We start from the raw sequence: 24369 nt of genomic DNA, 5'->3' as shown, positions 1-24369 counted from the left end.
GGCAAGAATATAGATTAAAATGTAAGTCAGTAATTCTAATACAGTTCAGGCCAGCAGAGAAGGCCTTGCTTGCCCTGACGGCCCACCACTGAAAAAAAAGAGAAAACCTTGACATTCGCCTGACATGATGAACCTGTTCAAAAGCATAGCAACTGAATAATTTAAACCGCTCTTTTTTTATCAAAAGAGACAAAACCTTGACATTCGCCTGACATGTTGGGTCTGTTTAAAATCATGCGTTGCCATAGCAACTAAACTACGATGCAAGTTAACTTGCATTGAAGAACCTGAGTCTGACCTGGCGACGTTGCTATTGTTATTAGGTGAAAGGTGACAGGTGCAGAGGTCCATTTTTTTTTTTCAACTATTTCCGATCAATACACTACAGGACTGTGCGCCTGATTCACAATTACCCTCGGGTTTGGTGGAAAAGTCATAACGAGTTCATTTGTAATGAAAGGAGACAATATTCCTTTTGTTGCGTATTGGTTTTTACAGACGCTCGAGCGCTCACAGCAAGATCTCGCGATATCACACGATACCGTACAATCAAACGGTACTTTTGGAAATCGAGAAGCCTTAAGGGGGGTCAATTTAAACCGCCCGTACTCGAAATTAGCCGTGCAACAGAAAACAGACATGCGGCGAAAATGGATCTTAGTTTCACTCCTTTGCTCAGGATGGAGTTTAATGATCATGACGGCGGAAGCGATCGAGCCCATCTCGACCAGCCTGGCTGTCGGCATCGCCGCCGCTGTAACCGGCTTTCTAGCCGGGTATCCAAATCTGCTGTACTACTTTCAAGAGTGCTGCAGACCAGAGTGGATCTCCTACAACAAAACAGGTGTGTGTGGAGTGTGTTATCTGTCTCGTATGGGTACTTTTATTCCTGAACAGGAAGTTGACATCTTGGTCTGGATGTCGTAGCTGCATGGGTTTATTTTCACTTATTATCACAATATATTATTAATAGATCCTTTTATCTGCTTAAACCTATTTAAGGTGTATAGCTGGTGCAATTAGGGGGGGGGAACATATTAACAAAAGCCATTTTGTGCTCGGTTCTTATTATATAAATATATATTATATAATATATATATTCATATTTTATTTTATATACCATACATAATTATTTACTTACAAAACAACTTGCTATATTATCATTTATTGATCTATATTATTTCCGCTAAGTTCTCTGTGCGTCGCAGGAAAATCGCGTCACTGCGTCGCTGCCTGTGTGTGTGTGTGTGTGTGTGTGTGTGTGTGTGTGCGTGTGCGTGCGCCCTACCGTGTTGTGTCGCGTGGAAATGACGTCTTGGGACGGCTACACGGAACTCTCCGTTGCAGTTTGGAGCCGATTCGGTTTTTAAAGCTGATTCAGTTTCCCCCGCAACAAAAAAAAACCCCGGTCATTTATGATTTAAATGACTGAAGATGAAAGAAAAGGCGTCGTCGGTGTTGCACTTGATGTTGATAACCAGCGTTATTGTACATGCTTTTGAACCTATAAGCACAACTCTTGTGGCAGGCGCTGGCGTGGCCGCATTGGGAAATCATTTGTACAATTATTTATTTGAGACGTGTAATGCAAACTGGGTTGGGTTTAACGCGACTGGTAAGTCGAGCTCGTGTGTTATTGGGATGTAGAATGAATAAACTAGGGTTGACTAGCATTCGCTAACTTGGTGTTTGACTTTGTTTTGGTTTCTGTTTTGATTTCCGCTTCGTTTTCCAATCTAGGAAGTTTTCAGGATCTCCCCAGACTTATATTCGATGGGGTGTCCTCAGTATTCTTGGTTGACTTCTATGTTGTACATTAAAACACTTATTACAAGACTGTAGTGTGTAAACTAAATTAATAGATGTGAAATAGAGAGTGAGAGCATTCTCACAATTCAAAAACTTTCTTACCAAAGCTGGTTGTATTGCTGAGTTGCTTATTTTAGGGGGAAAAATATGAATAAATAACTGATTTGTCTGGGTTTTTTATTAGGTGAATTAGACAATTATATCCCAAACACCTTCTTATAGGGTGTATATAGTCTATATAGTCTATATCTCTGGCTAGAACACCCATACTTTGTCCAATTTCCTTTTGGGAGCGATTTGACATTGATTATTATCATAACAACCACTTCTGCTGCAATCGATTATTTCAGTATTCGAGTATTGTATAAGAAGTACTTTCTCTTTTTTAAAGCGCAATACTAAAAAAGAGACAGAAAATAAGACCGGTCTATTAAAATGAACGTTTTTTGTTTTAGAAAAAAAATGTTTTTTTATTGCTGAAATCTAAAACCCCTTTAGTGTAATTGATTATTACATCAAAATGCAGAAACATTGCGTTCAAAAAGTCCCTCCACAGTGCCCGTGTAGAGTAGATTATGGGAAACTATTCGTTTAATAAAAATTATTCATGTATTTATCTGTTAAATCTCGCACAGTATCAGCGATGTGGTTTTCTTGTCTCTGGAAAAGCTGCTTGACATTTTCCACGAATGAATTCCGTGTGTTTATCGCCAGCTTTAAAACCGTGCTCCACTACCCGCTCTACGCCGCCACTGCCCATTTTTGACCACTGCATATAAATAAAACTATAAAAATCCATTTCAGATTACAAATTGTGTAATGGCCATGTATTCTCTTGTTTTCAGGTCTACAAGTGGATCTTCAGAACAAGCTGATTGGCCAGCACGTGGCATCTCGTGTCATCTTTAAAGCCGTGACTGGCTTCATGAACAGCGAGAACCCGAAGAAACCTCTTGTCCTCTCGCTGCATGGCTGGACTGGCACTGGCAAAAACTTTGTCAGTCAGCTTATAGCCAAAAACATTTACCAACGTGGAATGTCGAGCGGATTCGTACACTTGTTCACGGCCACCGCACACTTTCCTCACGAAGTGGATCTGCAATTGTACAAGGTACTGCATAGCATTTTTATAACCCCATATAGTGCTGCTTGCTATATAAGACACAGGCTCTATTTAGAGAACAGAATGCCTAATACTACTGAATTGTGCAGATTAATATTTGTAATCTTTTTCCATGGTTTTTTTCCCTTCTAGTCACAACTGCAGCAGTGGATAAAGGGCAACGTTTCCGCCTGCCCCCGCTCCATGTTCATATTCGACGAGATGGATAAAATGCACCCGGGCCTGATCGACAGCATCAAACCCTACTTAGATTTTTATGAAGCTCTGGACGGCATCTCCTACCGCAAGGCCATTTTTATCTTTCTAAGGTCTTTACTATCACTATTGTATTTGCTCATAAAGTCTAGTGCTCGTTTCATGTTAGTTATTACAAGTGTTTTGATGCATAAAAAAAAGCAATTTTGCAGGTTAATTTAATATGATAAGGTCATTGTTGGGTGCAGGGTCTGTATGTATTCAGACAGAGAATGACTTTAATTTTTTATTTAACATTTGTAGTGTAAAGCAATCAGGCAAAACAATATCACACACTCACCATGGATTTTCATCCTGAAATTCGTATTTTAGACATTTATGGCATTTATTACCGATCAGGTATAACATTACATTATTATAACATTATGACCGGCGGAGTAAATAACACTGATTATCTCTTCATCATGGCACCTGTTAGTGGGTGGAAAATATTAGGGAGCAAGTGAACATTTGTCCTCAATGTTGACGTGTTGGAAGCAGGAAAACTGGGCTAACGTAAGGATTTGTAAGATTTTTCACGATGGCCAAATTGTGATAGCTAGACGACTAGGGCAGAGCATCTCCAAAACTGCAGCTCTTGTAGGGTTTTCCCGGTCTGCAGTGTTCAGTATCTATCAAAAATGGTCCAAGGGGTGAACCGGGTTACAGGGTCATGGGCGGCCGAGGCTCATTGATGCACGGGGGGAACGAAAGCTGGACCGTGTCGTCAACAGATGTGCTCCTGTAGCTCAAACTGCTGAAGAAGTTAATGCTCGATGGATCAGGACTGTTTTGGCAGCAAAATAGAGACCAACACAATATTAAGCAGGTGGTCATAATGTTATGCGTGATCAGTGTATATAGTACCTTTAGTAGAATGCATGAGCGAGAATGATTTCACCATAACACTATTAATTATCATATCAGGTTTCTTGTAACGTGTAGCAAGATGTTGCAGATCCCCTGCTTGGTATTTTAGAGCGTATTTCCAGATTGCTGCATTGTTGCGTGTCCACTAGCATGGAAACTTGCACTAGGTTAATTATACTCTATCAATGCACCACGCATTCCATAAGAATATGGTTTCAAAATGTTGCCTTTGGAAATTACTTTATCAAAATGAAATTATGAAATGAACTGTTTACAGCATTTGGAGTCGGTTTAATGCCCTCTTTGCATTTGTGTTTCTACTCAATAGTAACGCCGGAGGTGAAAATATCGTGCAGGTGGCGCTGGATTTCTGGAAAGCTGCAAAAGATCGAGAAGAGATTGAGCTGAAGCATTTGGAGACAGCGCTGTCCCTGTCCGTCTTTAACAACAAGAATAGTACGTTAAGGCATTTTTTCTGTGTTGACTTAAGTAACTCTTGATGCTAATGATCCAAGAGTCTGAAAGAGGAGGACACTTTCCATACCTTGTCCTGAGAGTGTGTTCTGTGGCCGTCAGCTATTTGTAAATGGGATACAAAGAGGAACAAGACTGTCCTTTATCGATAACCTTTAAATTGCACAGTATTTCAAACTGCGTGAAGAATATTTAGCATAAATATTTAGCATAATATTTAGCACATTTAGTCACTCTGTATTGCCAGCGCTGTCTCTCTTGGCATCATTTAAACAGGTGTTGCTTAATGTTAACCCCAATATGCTTATGTACATGACAGACTGTTTGGATAAAACTTTGTGGACACCTGACTTACATGATATTTTGAACAACCTATTCCACATTTTGCTGTTATAATAACCTCCACTCTTCTGGAAAGATGTTCCACTGGACTTTGGAGTGTGGTTGTGGAGATTTGTGCTCATTTAGCCAATAAGGGTGTTAAGTCAGCTTTCAATTTTGTCCCTAAGGTGTTCAGTAGGGTTGAGGTTAAAGCTTTTTTAGTAGGCTCCTCAAGATCATTCACTCAGTCATGTAAACCATACCTTCATGGAGCTGGATTTGTGCGCAGGGGCATTGTCATGCTGGAACAAGTTTGGGCTTCGTTGCAACAAGTATTCAGCTCCTTAAATTCTTCACCCTTTGTTATATTGCAGCCATTTGCTAAAATCATTTAAGTAAATTTTTCTTCCTCATTGATGTACATATAGCACCCCATATTGACAGAAAAACACAGAATTGTTGACATTGTTGCAGATTTATTAAAAAACAAAAACTGAAATATCACATGGTCCTAAGTATTCAGACCCTTTGCTCAGTATTTAGTAGAAGCCCCCTTTTGGTCTAATACAGCCATAAGTCTTATTGGGAAAGATGCAACAAGTTTTTCACACCTGGATTTGGGGATCCTCTGCCATTCCTCCTTGCAGATCCTCTCCATTTTGGCAGGTTGGATGGTAAATGTTGGTGGACAGCCATTTTTAGGTCTCTTCAGAGATGCTCAATTGGGTTTAAGTCAAGAACAGTCACAGAGTTGTTGTGATATATGTATATGTACATCCTATACAATTGCATGCCTTCAACTATAATGTAACAATTTGGGACAGAACCACATATGGCTCTAAATGTCAGGTGTCATGAATATTTTTGTCCATATAGTGTATGTCAGATATGTCAATATCCATAAAATAAGCAATTGTTTGAATGGAGAAAAAAATGATATCCAGTAAAATATGTACATATTCTCTATTTCAAGTCAGCATTATGAATTTGAATACTGTACACAATTTCTGTCAGTAAATACAATTTAATATGTACATTTGCATTTATGCCATTTGGCAGACGCTTTTATCCAGAGCGACTTATATTTTTTTCTCATTCATACAACTGAGCAGTTATGGGGTTAAGGGCCTTGGTGTGGCAGGGATTTGAACTCATGACCTTAAGATCCAAAATCTACTACTGCTTCTTATGTTGTTTATTTATTACATTTGTTTTTTAATGAAATTAAGATGATTATCATATGAAAGTCCATTAAAAAATGTTATGTTTGAAAAGCATGTAGGATTTACTTTATACACCCCCTGTATCTCTTTTATTTTTTTTTCCAGGTGGTTTTTGGCACACTAGTCTCATAGACAAGAACTTGGTGGACTTCTTTGTACCCTTTCTTCCCCTGGAGTACAAACACGTGGTGCAGTGCGGCCGAGCCGAGATGATCAACAAGGGCCTGGAACCCAATGAGGATGCCGTGAGGAAATGGCGCGCGACATGAACTATTTCCCTCGAGACGAGCGCGTCTTTTCCATGCAGGGCTGCAAAGTTATCTCCAGCAGGCTGGACTTCTACATCTAAAACCGAAGGACATAAACCAGAGATTCTTAATTCTGTGCGTGCCCGACCTGAAGAACTAAGAGGGAACCGTATCAGCAGTATCCAGTGGATACTCGGTTCTATAAATGCACCTGAACACTACTCTGATGTCAGTCATCACGTGTAAAGGGGAGGGGCAGTATTTTTAATTGATCAGAATGGTTTGGAATACCTCCGTTTTTAACGCGAATCAATGGAAATTGATGTAGGCTCGACTCCTTGGTTTTTTTTTGTTTTTTGTTTTTTAAAGAGGAGGATTCAAGTCCTATTATTGATTTTGGTGGTGGCATGAATGTCTTGAATCTTATATGGTCATTTTTTATGACCTTATATTGTGCATTGTCATGCACTAGTAATGAAGCAAATTTTTATGTGTAAATACAAAGAACAACAACATAATGTAACTCAATGTTAATAGAATTTCAATCTAACATGGCCTAGTACACCATTTTTCACAACATCATCTAAAATGTATTTTTTTGCCATTGGTGTCCTGCTCACTGGAACATAACATTGGTTGTGATGTTTCCCATGAAGCAAGAAACAGATTTTAAAGCATCACTACAGGAACTGTTTTTTTGCATTGATGTTCAAACACATGAAGCACGTTTCACTGATTATGATCATGCTTTATATACTGCATAACCCCAATGTCTTGCCACGATAAAAAAAAAAAAAAGGTTTGGAGGTGGTATTAAGATTTTAGTTTCAAGATGCACACTTTTTAGACTCCAAGTGTTTTGTTCATTTGAAGTTGTCGATTATTCCTCATTGATCATTTCCACTAAACCTGATAAACTTGATCTTATTCTTTTATGGTGTTCATGAACACTTCATCTTCTTGTTTACTGATTAATTCCTTACTGGCTGTAAATTCGATCCCTTGATGCAAATGATCTTAGTGAGATCATAGAGCCTTGTGGAGAGACTTGTGAGGAGAGCTGGGCCTGGATATACAGTACTGCCATTAAACATTATTATCGGAAAAGTGAATAACACAGATTATCTCTTCATCGTGGCACCTGTCAGTACGTGGAATATATTAGGGGCAAGTGAACATTTTGTCCTCAAATTTGAGGTGTTAAAAGCAGGAAAAATGGGTGAGCGTAAGAATTTGAGTAAATTTTCCAAGGGCCAAATTGTGATGTCTAGACCGGCGACCCCCAGACTTTTTTGCACCACGGTCCGGTTTAATATCAGACTATATTTTCACGGACCGGCCTTTAACGTGTGGCGGATAAATACAATAAAATAAAATAATACGACCGGTATAAAAACTGGCATTTTCTAAATATAATAATAAACGTGAATCCGCTGTGGTGTTTTGTTCATTTTGCTATCTTGGGGGTTTCAATTTAGCGATAATGTATTATTTGTTAGCGGCCGGAGCCCCTTTAAGAAGGTAGCAGATGGAGGTAAGACATGTGATCAAGGCATCTTGACCTGCATCAAGAGTGAGTCATAGACAGATGTGGCAGAGAGAATCTGGTAATTGTCCAAAATAAAACATCGTTATGAATCAGATAATAAATAAAATGGAAATAATGTAAAATATGTATTCTTTCTGTACTGCCCGGTACCAACTGTCCCACGGACTGGTCCCTGTCAGCAGCCCAGGGGTTAGAGCCCACTGGTCTAGACGACTGGGTCAGAGCAAGTATTTTTTATTTTGTGTGAAACCCCAAACTGACTGAAGCTAAATGGGGATCAAAACCTCTAGATGGCACACAAAAGAAGGACTGTCCAGAGATAAGACTGAGAAAGGACCACATTTTGGAGACTTTCTGAAGTTAATGTGAAGTTAAATCGGTTGTTGAAAGGGGAGGCACATTGTGATCTTTCAATAAAGTAACAAAGTGGTAAATGAAGCTGGTTCAGTAAGCCCAGTTGTGCTCACTGTGGTGTGCTAGTTTTAAACGAGGGGGAACCTCTCGTTAAAACTATAGGCGTGTATATAAGTATTTAATTAAATCTGGATAATCTGTGCCACCATGTCTGGAGGAACCAACACACCTTTAAGACTAAGGGGAAAAAAATGTTGATGGTTCACCTTAACACACAGCAAAGGTTTACTGGTCTTATGGATGGATAAGGGTACGTCCCATTCAGAGAGATCATAATAGACTTATTCCTCAACAAGATGTAAGTCACGCCTAGATAGAGACGTCTGTTTCCAACACCATCTCAGATTTGAAGTGTTCAATTCCAGATGGTATTTCAGGAATTGAGCAGTGTACCTGATCCAGTCTGCCAAAGTCCACCTGCCAAACCTTTTCCAAACACCACTTCTGGGTGCAGCCCTGGTAGACAAGTTGCTCTCTGAAGAGACCCAAGAGGAAACCCATCCTAATCTGGGTGGCACCGAATGTCTAATTATTACAGATACATGTTGTTGAAGTGTGCAGTGATCAAATGCAAGCTGTAGTCCCGAGTCACTGTAGCAGACTGGTGACATTAAGTAGAGACCAAATCCATCTTCAAAGCTCCTGTGTTACTCCGTAATTTCATGGATCCTCAGGCCATTGATGTAAAAAAAGGTCATCCCTTTGAGTGGCCTCAAACTTTTAGCCAAATAGTTTACATGTTCGAGACCAACAAAAATGCCACCTAGCAACCACAACTGTTACTGCACATGTGCAACCTGGCCATGTCTAATAACATCTGCTACACATTGGAGTGCCAGTCTTACAAAATGTGGCCTGTTTTTGAGCCCAGTTCATTCCTCAGGTCTCTTTTATCATTGCTGTCTGTAAACATGTTGTAAATGGCCTGCTCTGTGGTCAAAGTGGTGGCAAACTGCTGGCTCTGGCCCTCAGAAAAAACATCCATAAAACGAGGGAGGCCAAAGAAAAGTACTTGTAATAGCCGTCTTTAAAAAGCACATCTCAAGAAGCATCTGTGTTCCGAGTGGAGAGGAACACAAAAAACGGCGTCTCTCAGATAAACTACATCTATAAAATAGGGAAGTCATTACGAACCATTTTAATCCTTAAAACCTTAGAACGAAACAGAAATGATCGTGCTTCTTATGAGCAGAAAACTCCAGAGGTCAAAGCTGAAATTGTCTGGGAAGGTAATGTTTTGTGCCGAGTTGAAGGTTTTAATCGTGCCTATTTTATTTTTAATTGTAATAAAAATAGTCAAACTAATTTTGTATTAATCGCTAATATCGTTAATAAAATTAGTGCCGTTAAAAAGAATTCGCATTAACACTCATTTTGACAGCCCTAATATATAATATATAAATTAGTATTTTTTAACAGATTAAAAATCTGATATAAATTCCACGAGATAACACTTATTTGAAAAGATCTTTAATATAATTCAGGTGTTCCTCTGCATCAGCATAGCCCAGTTTAGTGTTTTCCATATTCTAACAAACCACTGCTAAAAAGCTTCTGATTTGAAACAATTTCGTTAGATCGGGAAAATTCACTGACTGATTTGAGTTTTATAGCCCTTCAAACTTTTTCATAATCCATGGAACAGCAGTCAAGTTGTTTTTTTTCCTTTAACCACAGTCATATCCTGAAATCTACAGCATTCGAGACAATGTAGATAATCCAATGTTATGGTCCATAGGTGCACTTATAGGCACAGTCTAACCATTCCATTACACCAACAGCACAGCGTTAATGCAGCCATCGTTTTCTGGGTTATTCGTCACCTGTGCATATTTACCTGCAAACAATAAAAAAGATTATATTACAAACACATCTCATACAGATCATTAAGGTCATTCAAATGTACTTTGTACTTTTTTTTCCCAAAGCAAAATTCGGGATATGAAACACATGGATTCCAAAAAAGAAAAAAATAAGAAAAAATTTCACACATTAAAGAATCCTTTATATGATAATTGTGTGCGATGAACAGCATAATAATAATAATAATAATAATGATAATAATAATAATAATAATAATAATAATAAACGCTCACCCCAGATGACCTTGCCACCCTGTGTGACCAGACCAAGCTCACTGATGTTCACCTCGATGACTGTTCCCTTGGTGATAACCCCAAGTGTGGTGTAGAGGGGAGAGGAGGGGTTCTTCTTTACACCCAGAATGGGCAGGTGGAATGTCGCCTTCAGCTCGGGGTGAGTTACGTGTGCCTTTTTAAACCTTAGGCCCTGCGAGAAGATGGAACAAGCACCGCAGAATTAGGCGCAAAATCTTTAACCACCTTTAAAAAATTAGAGTTTGCTGTCAGGAGGACTTGAACACAGCGATTTCTATATGTGCTTCTTACCATTGGCCTGATGAAGCGCTCGTATTTTGGAGGTTTGCGTGTAAAGCCGTCTCCAACAAAGCACACTTTGGTCACCATTCTCTTCCAGGCCTTCTTTTGCCTCTTTCCGGTGCGGATCACCTTCAGAACCTCCGTCTCGCCCTGAGCGCGTACTTTGGGAAGAGGGACCTCCCACTTGCCCTACGAACACCACAACAATTTTGTCTGAAACATCACATACTGCAAGAACAACACTATAATAGTGACAAAACATTAGCATAAATTTACTGCATGATTTGGGCCCAGTGTGTCCTGAATATCATTTATGGTGGCGACATTTCAATGCGGTGTATCATGAGTTCCGTGATCTTTAAAGCAGTGGCCTGTTTTCAGAACTAATGACTACACAAAAAACATAAGCATGTTGCTTTACCTATACCGGCATAGCACAACATACTTATTCCAGCTACACACAATTCTGCCTTATTATTACAGTCCCACCCCTAATTAAACCAACCGACGGTCCCCGATTACGCAAGAAACCATTTTACAACATGTGATAGGACAGAACTTACAGCTTTCTCCTTCCTTTTCTGTTTGATCATGTTAGACAGGACTTTGGCTCGAGACTGGCCCTCTCTGTCCAGCAGATACGCTGGCACTGCTCCTTCTGGTGTCTTGTCATCATCTTTCTGTTTGGTTCGTCTTTGTTCGTGCATCTTAATTCTAAAAGCAAATCGGAGCAAACAAAAATTGATTTACAAGGACTGCAAACATGCACTTTCACAAACCACAGTCAAATAAACAGCCTATTTTTTAGATTGGCAAAAAGGAAACGAATGTCTAACATCCTGACGATCACTTTCACGCAAATTCTTTTCATATTGGTGAGTTGCTGGCTTTCCTTCTGCTTTCATTAAACTGCCAGCTAAAAAGAAATCCCATGATGATGATGATGAAGGGTTTAAAACACTGCAGCATTATTTGCCTGAGAAAATGGCAGCAAAATGTTGGACAGCCTTGTAATGGGATCATTCAGCTGACACTAGTTTTACAACAATACAAAAAATCACGTCTTTCCTCATTTGTATTGAATTTTTCCAAGTGACCGATGAACATGTACCATTGTACCACCTTGCACACTTGAGAATAGATATTTCTGCTCAGGACTTAATTAAAAATCTCATTAAATCAATCATTTTAAGGCAGACGAGTCTTCACTTTGAGACTTCTGCCAGCGACAGTGGTGGTAAACCAGCGAAAGGCTCATTAATGCAAGTGGGGAGGGAAAGCTGGCCTGTGTGATCCGATCCAACAGATCAGCTTCTGTAACTCAAATTGCTGAAGAAGCTAATGCCCGACAGGTCAGGTGTGTTTTTGCAGCAAAATGGGGACAAACACAAACTATTAGGCAGGCGGTCATAATGTTATGCCTGATCAGTGTATAGCTCCTTAAATAACCGATTAAATAATTTGTTATTCTTTTTCAATGAGTATCAGTGCAAACATTTCAGCTCTTGGAACCTGAAAATCTCTGCAAAAGAGGAGTTGTTAATGTTTTTTTGACTCACGTTTTCTTCATCTGGATCTTCTCGGCATGCCTCTGTTTGTGGTACAGTTTGGCTTTCAGGCCGATTAACTTCTTGGCTTTGTGCGAGCGCTCATGCGCCTCACGGCTCTCCTTCTTCCTCTTCCTCTCATGGTGGTCGAGCCGGTAGCCGTGGCGCTTGCGGTGCAGCTCGATGTGCTCGTTCTGCGGCTGTGAAAAACAGGACACAAATTGCATGAGAAAAGGACAACGGGGTTTTAAATCCATTTATATTTTCTTAGTGGAAAAGCTCGTGTGGAATGGAAGTACCACAGTAAAACACGAGCACGTGAAAAGAAAACACACTGGTATCATGTCACGGATGAAGGGGGAAACAGCACGGTAAGCAAAAACTGTTTATCCTCATCATGTGAAAATGTTATAGTGAAGTGCTTTTGCGTAAACTGTAACTTCGGGAAAGTCGCACTGGATCTGTTCTGTCGTGACTCGCGAGCATCAGGTTGTAAAATCACCTCTCTCACGATATAGTGACGGATTCAATTAAAACGCTGGAGACTTCAATTAAAACGAACAAACACTAAATCTAAAAACAGCAAATACCAGCAGCAGTGAACGATTCTATTTTTAGTCACTTTTGTGGGTTTCAGCAAATAATTATGTATTTGTACACGAATGCATATTATTATTTTTTATTATATATAATCAAGCCTGTAAGCTTGCTGCGTTCTCTTTTTATAGCATTTGTCTACTTGTAAACTGTAAATCTATTTTCAAACGTGATTTACTGTGGCTTTACTGCATTCAAATGTTTGTTTTCAATGTTGTATATTTATATTATGAATATATTATAAAAAATGTTTTATATTAATTATACATTCTAGAAGCTTATCTTCACAACTGAACAAAAGGTGATTTATCATCAAAAATGGTCAAAACACTGTTGTATTATATTTTATATTGATTTTGGTTGCCATCTGCATTCTGATCATTAAAAAACAATATAAATATTGATTTACAAAAATTGCTTTACCTCGCATAGTTATATGCTGTTATTATTATTATTTTTACAGAAACAAACAATCCAACATGAGTGAATTTGTTTGAGGAGAAATCCACCATGCACTCCTCGACAAGCAGCTACTATAAGCTTTAAGAAATGTCCAAATTAAAGAGAGTTAAACTCAATATTATTTTTGAATTTGTGTACACGTTTATACATAAATACCCTGAATAAGGATTTTATACAGTTATAGGCAAAAAATATAATTACATTTTGTTTTTGTTTTTAAATCCAATTAATAAAAAAGAAAATCTTCAGATTAATCAATGATCAAAATAATAATTGATTGCAGCCCTAATATATACATATCTATACACAGACAGACAGACAGACAGACAGACAGAGATAGATTTCGCACACTAATATTTCGTTGGACCGCCCTTAGCTTTCACCATGGCATTGTTTCGAAAAGCTTCTGTAATGTCACATTTATTCCTGTCCAGAGTTGCAGTAATTTTTCCACCAAGATCCTGTATTGATGGGAGAGTCGGACTCCAGTCTTCTCCAGCACATCACAAAGATTCTCAAAGACTCGCCAATCCATGTGTAAAAATTATGTCTCATCTTAGAATATGCTTGTGCCATCAGGAAAGAAAAAATCCATTGATGGAATAACCGGGTCATTCAGTGTATTCAGGTATTCATCTGACCTCATTGTTTGGACACAAAACGTTGCTGAACCGAGACATGACCAACTGCAGCAACCTCAGATCATAGCACTGCCCCCACAGGCTTGTACAGTAGGCACTAAGCATGACTGGTGCATCAGTTCATCCACCTCTCTTCTTACCCTGATCACTCCATCACTCTGGAACAGGGTAAATCTGGACTCATCAGAACACATGGCCTTCCATTGTTTCAGAGTTTAATCTTTATGCTCCCTAGGAAACTGAAGCCTTTGGTCTGATTAGCCTCACTGATAAGTGGTTTTCTTAAGGCTACACAGCTGTTTAGTCCCAATCCCTTGAGTTCCCTTTGCATTGTTCGTGTGGAAATGCTCTTACTTTCATTATTAAAGCTATCATAGCTGTCAGTTCTACTGTTGTTTTTTTTTTACGATTTGAGTTTAACAAACGTTAAAATGATCGCCGATCAATCAAGTTTTCTTTCGACCACATTTCTTCGATCCTTTCAGTTTTTTATAATGCGTTGGACAGTTCTTAACCTAATTGTAGTAATTTCATTGATCGCCTTAAATCTTTGCTTGATGGCCTTTCTAAGACAGAAAAACTTTTTTCACGACCACAGGACGTGTTTTCCAACATGGCTGTTTAAGAAATGAGAAACTACTGACTGCAACAGTTAGGGTTAAATAACAAACAATCATCCACGCAGTAATAAATCAATTGAAGGCTCTTATCTACTTGCTTAGTTAAATCCAGGTGGTTATTTTTTTTTGTTTACGGGCAGTGTATATTCACAATAATAACTGCGCCAAACTCGTTAGCCTGCTAGCATCGCATCAACACTTCGCCATATCGCAACGCCACCATATGCGCGTGCGAGCCATTAGCCAACAAACTAGCTTCAGTTCTTCTCGGAATTTACGCCTTAAGAGACAACAAACAGTTTCTTACCATGTTGCTTCTGGATGCTTATTTATTCCAAAAAGAAGTACAAATGTTGTATAACAGATTCCTGTGGATTAAACAGTTGTTACTGAGGCTTATTCGAGCCACTTGGGTTTCTGATGTTATTTCCCCACAGCTCGTGTTTGAAAGGAAGTGCGACCTGAATGATCGTCCGTCACGGACATGCCTTCAATAAATATTACAGGCCGTAGGCGGAATTCACTTGAACGACATAATTGAAATATTTTATAATTTGTTATTGTATGAATGGGTTAAAAGCTCACAACGATTTTGTCTGGACTGTCTTTATTTTCTAGAGCGGGTTTCCATCCGGAACCAAATACAAGTGCTTGTTTTTGTAACGTAACATTTGAAGAATACACAGCACTGAAGCATGGAAGATTCAACGTCGAAAAAGAAACTCTTATCTGGAGAGGTTTGTATACGTGTTTTTTTTCTTGTGTGAGTTGAGATGAAAGTTTAGATGAATTGAATACGAGTTTAGAATTTAGAAAGTTTAGAATTAAATACGAGTCACACTTTAATATCTTAGTACATATTGAATATAACCTTCGTGCTATAAACAGGGTATGGGGAAGCTGCATTCCTGCAGTGATCGCCTTATTACCTAAAAGGTGTATGAAATACTGGACCTCCTACTCTATGTACTGCGTTATAGTGTCTTATAAAAGTTATTTGGGATTTATCGTCTTACTTTTATATTGGGTTGTTATTCCGGGACTATTATTCCTGTCAAATAGTATATTTTTCAATCATGAAGGTTCGAATCAGGGAAACAAACTGTTCTTTAGGACCAGGATTGTGAGCCTGTGATTTCATGGCTCCAGATCGTGATTAAAAACTATTAATTTGCGATTGATATTTTTTAACGAGATCGCCACCTGCAACACACACACACACAAACACACGTACATACGTATGTATGTATGTGTATATATATATATATATATATATATATATATATATATATATATATATATGTGTGTGTGTGTGTGTGTGTTATGTTCAAGTCGTGTGTTTTCTGTGTAAGATCATCTTGTGTTCTTTGATTTCAGGGTGAAGAAAAAATCAACTGGAAAAAACGAAAAGCAGAAAGTAAGTAACGCGTCATAAAGCAACTCATAACTTTATTTTTAGCTATTACATAATAAGGGTGACATTTTTTTGGCCCAATCTAAATTTAATTGTCATTTCAATGATCGTATTATATCAATATCTGTAAACCAAAGCTGCATTTACAATAAATTTCAGGAAAAGCCGTGTAACTCATTAGTTTTCTCATTGCACCCGATTGTATGTTGTTTGTTATACGCACAGAGAAGGAACAAAAGCAGAGATGGAAGGAGGCAAAGCTGATTCGGCAGCTGGAGAAACAAAACCAGACAAAAGAGGAAGAGCTCAAGCAGCTGCAATCTCAGGATAAGGATGAGGAGGCTAAAGGTATTCTGACAGATTTTGGTCAAAATTAATAAGCAATGTTCTAGTTTTTTCCACCTCTGTATTTTAGTGCTCATTCCCCTGTGTCACCAAACATACTGATCTAATTTATTCTGGTCTTATCTGTGCATAACAGCTAATAACATTTTTAGTTATAATGACATTTCATTATAAACCACTGCATTTAGTGAGATGGGCTTCTTTCTTGCAACATGTCCAGTCAGTTTATAGTAATGAAATAATTTACTTTTACAAGAGGAACTAAATTCTCTTTAATTAGTTTTTTGCCTAATGACTTAATTCTAGTGACTTTTTTTTTTTTTAACTATTTCTCAAACTTCCCCTCAGGTCGTTTGTACACAGTTAGTGTTGCTCTGCCAGGCTCAGTGTTGGATAATGCACAGTCGCCCGAACTCCGTACTTACCTGGCGGGACAGATCGCTCGTGCCTGCACCGTCTTCTGTGTGGATGAAGTGGTCGTGTTTGATGAGCAAGGAGACGACACCAAGTGAGTCACCAGAGTGATCCAGGACCTTTTAGATCAGAAAATTAATTCAAAGGTCACCACAGGCTAACTTTGGCCCACAGGCCCTAGTTTGGGCGTCTCTAAACTATAATATACTGGATAGATGTCAATGCATTGAGCATGCAAAAATGTATCTCTATGCAAAAAAAAAAAAAAAAAAAAATTTGCATTACTAATTCAGAACTCTATTTTAATATAAATGGGATTGTTTCTATGTTTTTTTGGTACTTATAGTTTCGGAACAAATGCTACTTTAATTTAAATATAATAGAGTTTGGGAAATTGCAATAGTTTATTTCAGCCCAGAGCACTCAGGCAAATTGGTTTTTTCTTTTAGAAGAATTTCATGAACAATCAGATCATTTACTGTAATTCACAACTTGGCCACTGAATAATAACATTTTTGGGTTTCAACTGTGAAGCGTAATTTATATTTAGGCTAAGTGTACTAATACTCATACTGATTAGAAAATACTGACTATTTTCGATAACAGAACAGATGATACACTGAACATTTTCCTACAATAATATAAATAAATATAAAATTTCCTACCTAATATAAATGATAAAGCGCATAATCTGTTGAAAATAGGCTGGGGGATGGGCTTTAAAGAGAGTCTGAGGTGAGAGGGATGTCCACTTAGGTAAGGAGATAAGAAGGATGTCCCAGTCCATTGTCATGTTTTGCCATTGCCATACTTATCTTGTCATAGCTGTAAGTTGTACATAATTGTCATAGAAGGTCACAGTCTGGGATTCCTGCTCCTTTTGGAACTTCAGTGCTTGGTTAGAATGTCTCATGCATTTAATGACTGCTCATGTCAACTCATGGCCAAAGAATCCTTTCACGACTTGTGAATTTTGCAACGTTTGGTCACCTATGTTGAAGAGCAATAGCAGATTTCATCGTTTATTCAAAAAAAGTAGTCAGATACTTTAAATATAAGTAAACAAAACTGTTTGTTATTGATAACACTTAAACCGGTGCATTTCCTAACATGTAGTTTGTTTCATGTATGGTTGTGGATTTTAGGGGAACTGTCGAGGGCGAGTTTAAAGGAGTTGGAAAGAAAGGTCAAGCATGTGTTCAGCTGGCCAGGATCCTGCAGTTTCTGGAGTGTCCACAGTGAGCATGGTTTCTTTTACAGTAACACAAACAACACACAACAATACTCACTATTTTGGCAAAATGTTGTGGACACCTGACCATTATTTTTATGTGCTTTTTGAGCATACCATTCTACATCTTTTTTTTCTCTACTGGGAAGATGTTCCACTAGATTTTGGAGTGCGGTTGTGGGGATTTGTGCTCATCCATGCACAAGGGTGTTAGTAAAGTCAGGTACTGATATAGAACGAGGAGGCCTGGGGTGCATTCCAATTCAGATCTTCCACACCATGTAAACCAGATCTTCACGGCAACATTGTCACGCTGGAACTGGTTTGGGTCTCGTAATAAAGTAAAGGGAAAATGTAAATCGACCACATTCAAAAACATCTTGTATTGTGTGCCTCCAACTTTGTAGAGTTTGAGAAAGAGTCACATACGGCTGGAAAAGGTCGGGTGTCCCAATACTGTTGTCCATATAGTTTTTTTATTTTATTAAATTTTTTGAAGTTTGACTGCAGAGCAATTATTGTGGAATGTTCTTATATAAACAGGACAATGATGCTCTTCTAGAAATGTACATTCAATGTACTTCATGTGCACTCACATTTACACTGAGTAAAGACTTTCTGCCTTTTTTGCATAGATATTTGCGGAAAGCGTTCTTCCCCAAACACCACGACCTGCAGTTTGCCGGTAGGTGCCGCATTTCTCTCCTTCTTAAATTCAAATTCGTCGTGTACGCTGTACGACGTGCAGTGAAATCGTTTCAATGGCCGCTTTATTACATAAATCAGGATCAAAAAGAAATGATTTAATAGAGGAATAAAATAATTTACAATATTCTAGCAATATAAAATAGTATTTACAGTTTAATAAAATAGAACCAAATGAAACAAAAATTCATAGTAGAATATAGTAGCATTTTATAATAATCGAAACAAAATATCCAGCATATTCAAGTATGCAGCCGAAGTTGGAGGAAGTGGAAGTGGAAGTGGAAGAGGAAGTGGAGGAAGATGATCTAATACCTAATGAAGATCAGATGTGCAAGATTTATGTTAACGATCATTATTATAATATACATTGTGTGTGTGTGTGTGTGTGTGTGTGTGTGTGTGTGTGTGTGTGTGTGTTTTCAGGACTGTTGAACCCTCTGGACAGCCCACATCACATGCGTATTGATGAGGAAGCAGAATTCCGAGAGGGTGTGGTGGTGGATCGACCTTGTAAAGCGGGAAAAGGGTCTTTCGTCAACTGTGGGATGAGGAAGGTATGTGTTGATGTGACAAGAATAATCTAAGCTTTTTTAAAAATATAATGAAATTTTATTTAATCATTGTAGAATTGTGTTGTATACTAATGCTGTTTAGAGTGTTTATTATACTGACGGAGATTCTCACACTACTCCTGTTTTTTTAGGAAGTTCAGATCGATAAGCAGCTTCAGCCCGGTTTAAGGGTGACTGTCCGACTTAATAAAAACCAAATCTCAGGTAAATGTGTCTTAATCACAAGAACACACGTACACAATTTATTGACCTTTATTATTATTGAATATGACAACAGTCTGTACATGTTACATTATTTTCACACATGCATTTAATAGTCAGACAATGAGAAAATAATATTTTAGCTGTCTACTACAGTATATTGGAGTTGAAATTAAAAGGTGGAGACTGTCTGCTTTACTTTAAACGTGTTTACAGCAGAATCAGGTAACTAATGTAGTATTTACAGCATGTGTTATTTGTCCCTGACTGTTTGTTTATTTATTTATTTATTTATTTATTTATTTTTATGATAACTGTAAAATTAGCATCTTAGCTGCTGGTGCTTGCATGTAATCGGAAGATTGAGGACATGCAGATTTATAGAACTAGTGAAAAAAATCTCTTTACAACACCCTTCAGGAGGCAGGCGTATCTGCTGACAACCTTAAAAAGACTCCTGAGGGGTCTACCTCAGGATTTTAACAATTTATGCCTCAAAAAACAGAAAAGCCACATTAGTGTTTGCCAGCGACATACAAAAAAAAAAAACTACAGTTTCTCAACAGCATTCTATAGAAAGATGAGACAAAGATCAACTTGTACCTGAATGATGGCATTCATCAAGAATTGAATTTGCTCTGACTGAGGTAAATGCTTCAGATCATTGGACGATATTTTACTGTGCCGATATTCAACTGAATCGTACTTCAAAAGCAGCCCAAGACTTTTTACGGCCAAAAGGTGAAATGTTTTGCGATGGCCGAATTATTCACATGACCTGAATTCAACTGAGCATACTTGATGAAGCCAAAAGTGCAGGGGGAAAACTCACAAGAAACAGCAGGAACGATTAACAGGTGAAGTAAAGGCATGGTGCAGCATCAAACCAAGAAAGAAATCCAGCATTTGGTGATGTCTATGGGTTCCAGATTAGGGCAGTTATTAAGTAAAAGGATTTGCAACCAAATATTAAAATTCACAGTTTTTTTGTTTATTTTTGGTCTGGGCTCACTGTTCAGGTTTGTATGTAAACATCGTAAAATTGACTCTGAAACTCATTATTTATTTTCAGCTCAATTATATTGTGGTCCATGTCCTTTTGACGGATTTCCAACACGGGAATTTGTCCAAAAATATCTTGCAGTGTTTGAATGTTTGTTAAAATAAAAAAATAAAAAATCGATGAAATAAAACAAATAAAGGCATTGTTTCTGCACTGTGTGTTTGGTATACAGAGAGCAGGGTGTATAAAGGAGTGGTCGTGTCTCCTCATGTTCCCAGAACAGAAGGTGGGCTCTACTGGGGCTACAGTGTCCGTCTTGCATCCTGCCTTAGTGAGTAAATGTTTATTTCTTTATTTTCATTTTTTAAATCCGAGCAAAAGGAGACCTGTTTAGAAGAAAAAGTTGTATGTTTATAACTGTGTTACTATTCAACTGGTGGTGTTAGATTTAGAATCAGAATCAGAAAGAGCTTTTTTTGCCAAATATGTTTGCACTTACAGGGAATTTGTTTTGGTGACAGACGTTTCCAGTTGCATAAAGAAAAAGAAAGAAAAATAGAAAAATAATAAAATAAAAACAATTAAAAAAAAGAATAAAAAGTTATTGCACATTTTTATATAGAAAAATAAATACAGTATTAATGCACAGAAATGTAAAGATCATTTAAGTGTTCATGAGGTAGATTTATTCGGGGAAGGAAAGTTCAATAATCATATGGCTTGGATGTGAAGGATCCAGAGTGATCTTCTGAGCCTTTTTCTCTCACTCTGAGTGGGCAAGAAAGAACTGTACACATCCAGAGTTAGCACATAATCATACCATTTTTTTGAGTGCCTTAATAGTTGATTGTAAATTGTATTTACTTTATTTGTTTGTTTAAAAATTGCCTTTCACTTAACAGTAACTGGAAGGTTTTTACCTCATCATTAATATTGGTAAATGGCTAGAAATGATTAATTGACAATTCTTATATCCAGGCCCATTATAAATAACACTGCTTTGGAATTGTGTGTGTTCGCTAGGTGCTGTAATGACCGAGTGTCCTTTCAAAGATGGCTATGATCTGACTATTGGGACATCTGAAAAGGGCAGCAATGCTGATGATGCCAATCTTCCTCCGTTCAGGTGTGAAGGAGCTCTGAGCTCAAAGAAGTAATTGCTGAAGTGTCACGTAGCTTTACGCTGTCAGTCTCTATTTTGTGTACCACTTCAGATTGTTTTCAGTGTGGATGGTGGTTCTCATCACAATGTCTGACATATAAGCCTTCATGTCGTTGTGCTGGAGCAACGCATTTATTTTGCTTTCACGTAATAACACTGGGAGATGAGCCAGAAAACAGGCGAGTCTTGAATGATTGACAGATGTACTAGGGTTCTGAAATTTCAGCTATTTCCCTGGAAACCCATCATTTTGTAATAGTAATCTCTGGATTTTCCCCTCATGAAAGAGGCACTGATACAGTGTTCTCACTTTCTGTCCAGGTGAATAAAGAATGAGCTGGGAAGTTTGTTAACGGAAAATCTACGAATGTGGGTGTTTAGCAGACAGTCGACAAGCACACCATTACCAGGAAGTTCTGTGCAGTGTAATCAATGTTCTAAATGAATATAATATTCAATATAATATAAAACAGCTGTGACCACAGTAAAATTCAGTAGCAGTCACACACTGAGTAAAACAGCTGACACGGCAGGTAATAGACACACAAATCTAGAAATATTTCATTGGGAGTGACGAGGATGGACAGGATTTGAAATGAGTTTATTAGAGGGACAGCACATGTAGGAAGTTTTGGAGACAAGATGAGGAAGGTGAGATTCAGATGGTTTGGACATGTGCAGAGGAGGAACATGAGGTATATCGGAAGAAGAATGCTGGGGATTGAGCCACCAGGAAGGAGGAAAAGAGGAAGACCAAGGAGGAGGTTTATGGATGTGGTGAGGGAAGACATGCAGGTAGTTGATTTGAAAGAGGCAGATGTAGAGGACAGGGGGGTATGGAGACGGATGATCCGCTGTGGAGACCCCTAACGGAAGCAGCCGAATGAAAACGAAATATACCAGAAACGGATAAGCAAAATGACGATTGACATGGATTTCACATGGTTGATAAAATCTGCCTTAAATAGAATAATGCATGAGCTTTGGCTCAAATGATGCGCACTTTTGATTAATCAAATCCATAGTTTATTCATATTGCACCGTTTACATGGAGCCGTTCACAATGTTTAGAATAAAACACAAAATAACTGAAACCTAACATCTTTTAGGAATTAAAAGCCAAAAAAACAAAACTGACTTTTTAAAAAAAGACTCAAAAGTAACCAGTTTTGAGGTTGATTTTATATTAAAAGTTAAATCAATCCACAGGAGCAGCAATGGCAAATACTTGATCACCTCTGTTTTTGTACTTAGTCCTTGCTACATATAAAAGAAGCTGATGAGCGGGATCTAAATAAACGCAATGAAGAATGGCGCTGTAGTAAGTCGACAGGGTATTTCGATGCTGAATGATTTCAAGCTTTATAAACTTTAAAAGTCTAAAATTAACTGGATGTCAGTGCAGCAAAGCCAAAACAGGGCTATATTACACAGTATGTTCTTGCCTACGTGTATTAGCCAGAACTGCATTTTGAAACAGCTGTAAACTTTTCAGGGATGATTGTAGGAAACCAATGTACAATGAATTAAAATGGTATAACCTTCAGCTAATAAATGTATGTGTAGCCTTTTTCAAGACCTAAAAAGGATAAAAAACGCTTCACTTTGGCAAGTAATCTGAGTTGAAATAAACTGTTTTTCAACTGTCAGTATCTGTTTCTCAAAAGTCAGGTTGCTATAACATGTTACTCCCAAATTCCTTACACAGGGTTTGTAGATGGAGCCAAGAAAGTGTTGATAAAGCTAGTGAAGGCAGGAGGGCCGAATGAGTTCACCTAGGTTTTACTTTTGTTTAAGCGAAGGAAGTTTGCCAGCCATGTTTTTATTTTTAAGAGACACTCTAAAAAAAGCTGTACATTACTGTAGATGAATCTGCTGCACCTTCTTGTGTCTCAACCTTAATGCAATCCAGAAATGATCATGTGCCTAGATACAGTTGCTGAAATTGATTTAATAAAAGTGTCAGTCAAATAAGAAAATAAATGTGAATGTCTTTTTTTTTTTATCAGGCACATGTTAGTGGTGTTTGGTGGGCTTCAGGGTCTGGAAGCGAGTGTTGACGCTGACCCAAACCTGGACGTAACTGACCCCAGTGTGCTCTTCGACCTCTACCTCAACACGTGTCCCGGTCAGGGCAGCCGTACCATCCGAACCGAGGTGAGAAACAGCCCAAGCAACACATTCTACTTTACCCACATTGAAGTGAAAAAGTGACGTGTCTTTTCTGGGTTTAATTGTTTTTAATTTCGTTTCCCAAACAGGAGGCAATATTGATCTCCTTGTCATCATTACGACAAAAAATCAAAACTGACCAAGCTAAACTGTAATGGCGGGAAGTGAAATCGCACAATGGCAAGAAGACGAGTGTATTGTTTTTTTTTTTTTTCATATTCAGCAAGAGAATATTTTGTCCACAAATGTGTTTCAGAGAAGGACATTGGAATGTACTATCGTACAATGTATTATGTAAAATATTGTTTTGTCATTACACACAAATATTGCTAATACAATTTCATAAAAAAGACACTTGAGGCTTGTGTTGTTTTGTTTTGTTTTTAAACATATAATCACAGTCATCACCAGCCTATTTCAGATGAAAAGTACCAAATGTGGCAAGGGGAAATTGTTAGCTATTGTTCATAATTGAAATGTATTTGGAGTGATATTACTCTGAAAACTAAAAAAAAAACCCACAGGGTCATAATGTCTCATTACAGCGTTTCTTTGGGGACCCAGACACATCTCCAAACAAACCATACAGCATTCAAACAATGCACATTTAGCTCCC

The 24369-nt window shown here is 38.1% G+C and overlaps 3 protein-coding genes across 3 annotated transcripts; 2 read left to right on the top strand and 1 right to left on the bottom strand.

The window, feature by feature from the left end:
- Positions 1 to 276: 276 nt before the first annotated feature.
- Positions 277 to 7237, top strand: tor1 (torsin family 1). The gene is given in 6 exon segments (XM_046867681.1): positions 277 to 844; positions 2655 to 2920; positions 3065 to 3240; positions 4365 to 4492; positions 6160 to 6294; positions 6297 to 7237. Coding segments are annotated over 6 exon segments (1203 nt in total). The 5' UTR covers positions 277 to 453; the 3' UTR covers positions 6404 to 7237.
- A 2482-nt stretch (positions 7238 to 9719) lies between these two features.
- nsa2 (NSA2 ribosome biogenesis homolog (S. cerevisiae)) lies at positions 9720 to 14992 on the bottom strand. The gene is made up of 6 exons (XM_046867683.1): positions 14839 to 14992; positions 12224 to 12411; positions 11228 to 11378; positions 10674 to 10853; positions 10362 to 10554; positions 9720 to 10102 (listed from the first exon to the last, which is right to left on the bottom strand). The coding sequence occupies exons 1-6, from the start codon at positions 14839 to 14841 to the stop codon at positions 10035 to 10037; spliced, it is 783 nt and encodes a 260-aa protein (XP_046723639.1). The 5' UTR covers positions 14842 to 14992; the 3' UTR covers positions 9720 to 10034.
- spout1 (SPOUT domain containing methyltransferase 1) lies at positions 14918 to 24105 on the top strand. Its single transcript, XM_046867682.1, has 13 exons — positions 14918 to 15040; positions 15150 to 15268; positions 15909 to 15948; positions 16171 to 16293; positions 16639 to 16798; positions 17850 to 17942; positions 18571 to 18620; positions 19067 to 19197; positions 19347 to 19419; positions 20652 to 20750; positions 21443 to 21545; positions 23591 to 23738; positions 23843 to 24105. Exons 2-13 carry the CDS (start codon positions 15227 to 15229, stop codon positions 23906 to 23908), a joined length of 1128 nt encoding a protein of 375 aa, XP_046723638.1. The 5' UTR covers positions 14918 to 15040; positions 15150 to 15226; the 3' UTR covers positions 23909 to 24105.
- Positions 24106 to 24369: the final 264 nt, after the last annotated feature.

The sequence above is a fragment of the Silurus meridionalis genome, chromosome 15 (genome assembly GCF_014805685.1).
Source record: "Silurus meridionalis isolate SWU-2019-XX chromosome 15, ASM1480568v1, whole genome shotgun sequence".
NCBI classification, from domain to species: domain Eukaryota; kingdom Metazoa; phylum Chordata; class Actinopteri; order Siluriformes; family Siluridae; genus Silurus; species Silurus meridionalis.
This window is presented reverse-complemented; position numbering and strand designations above follow the sequence as displayed.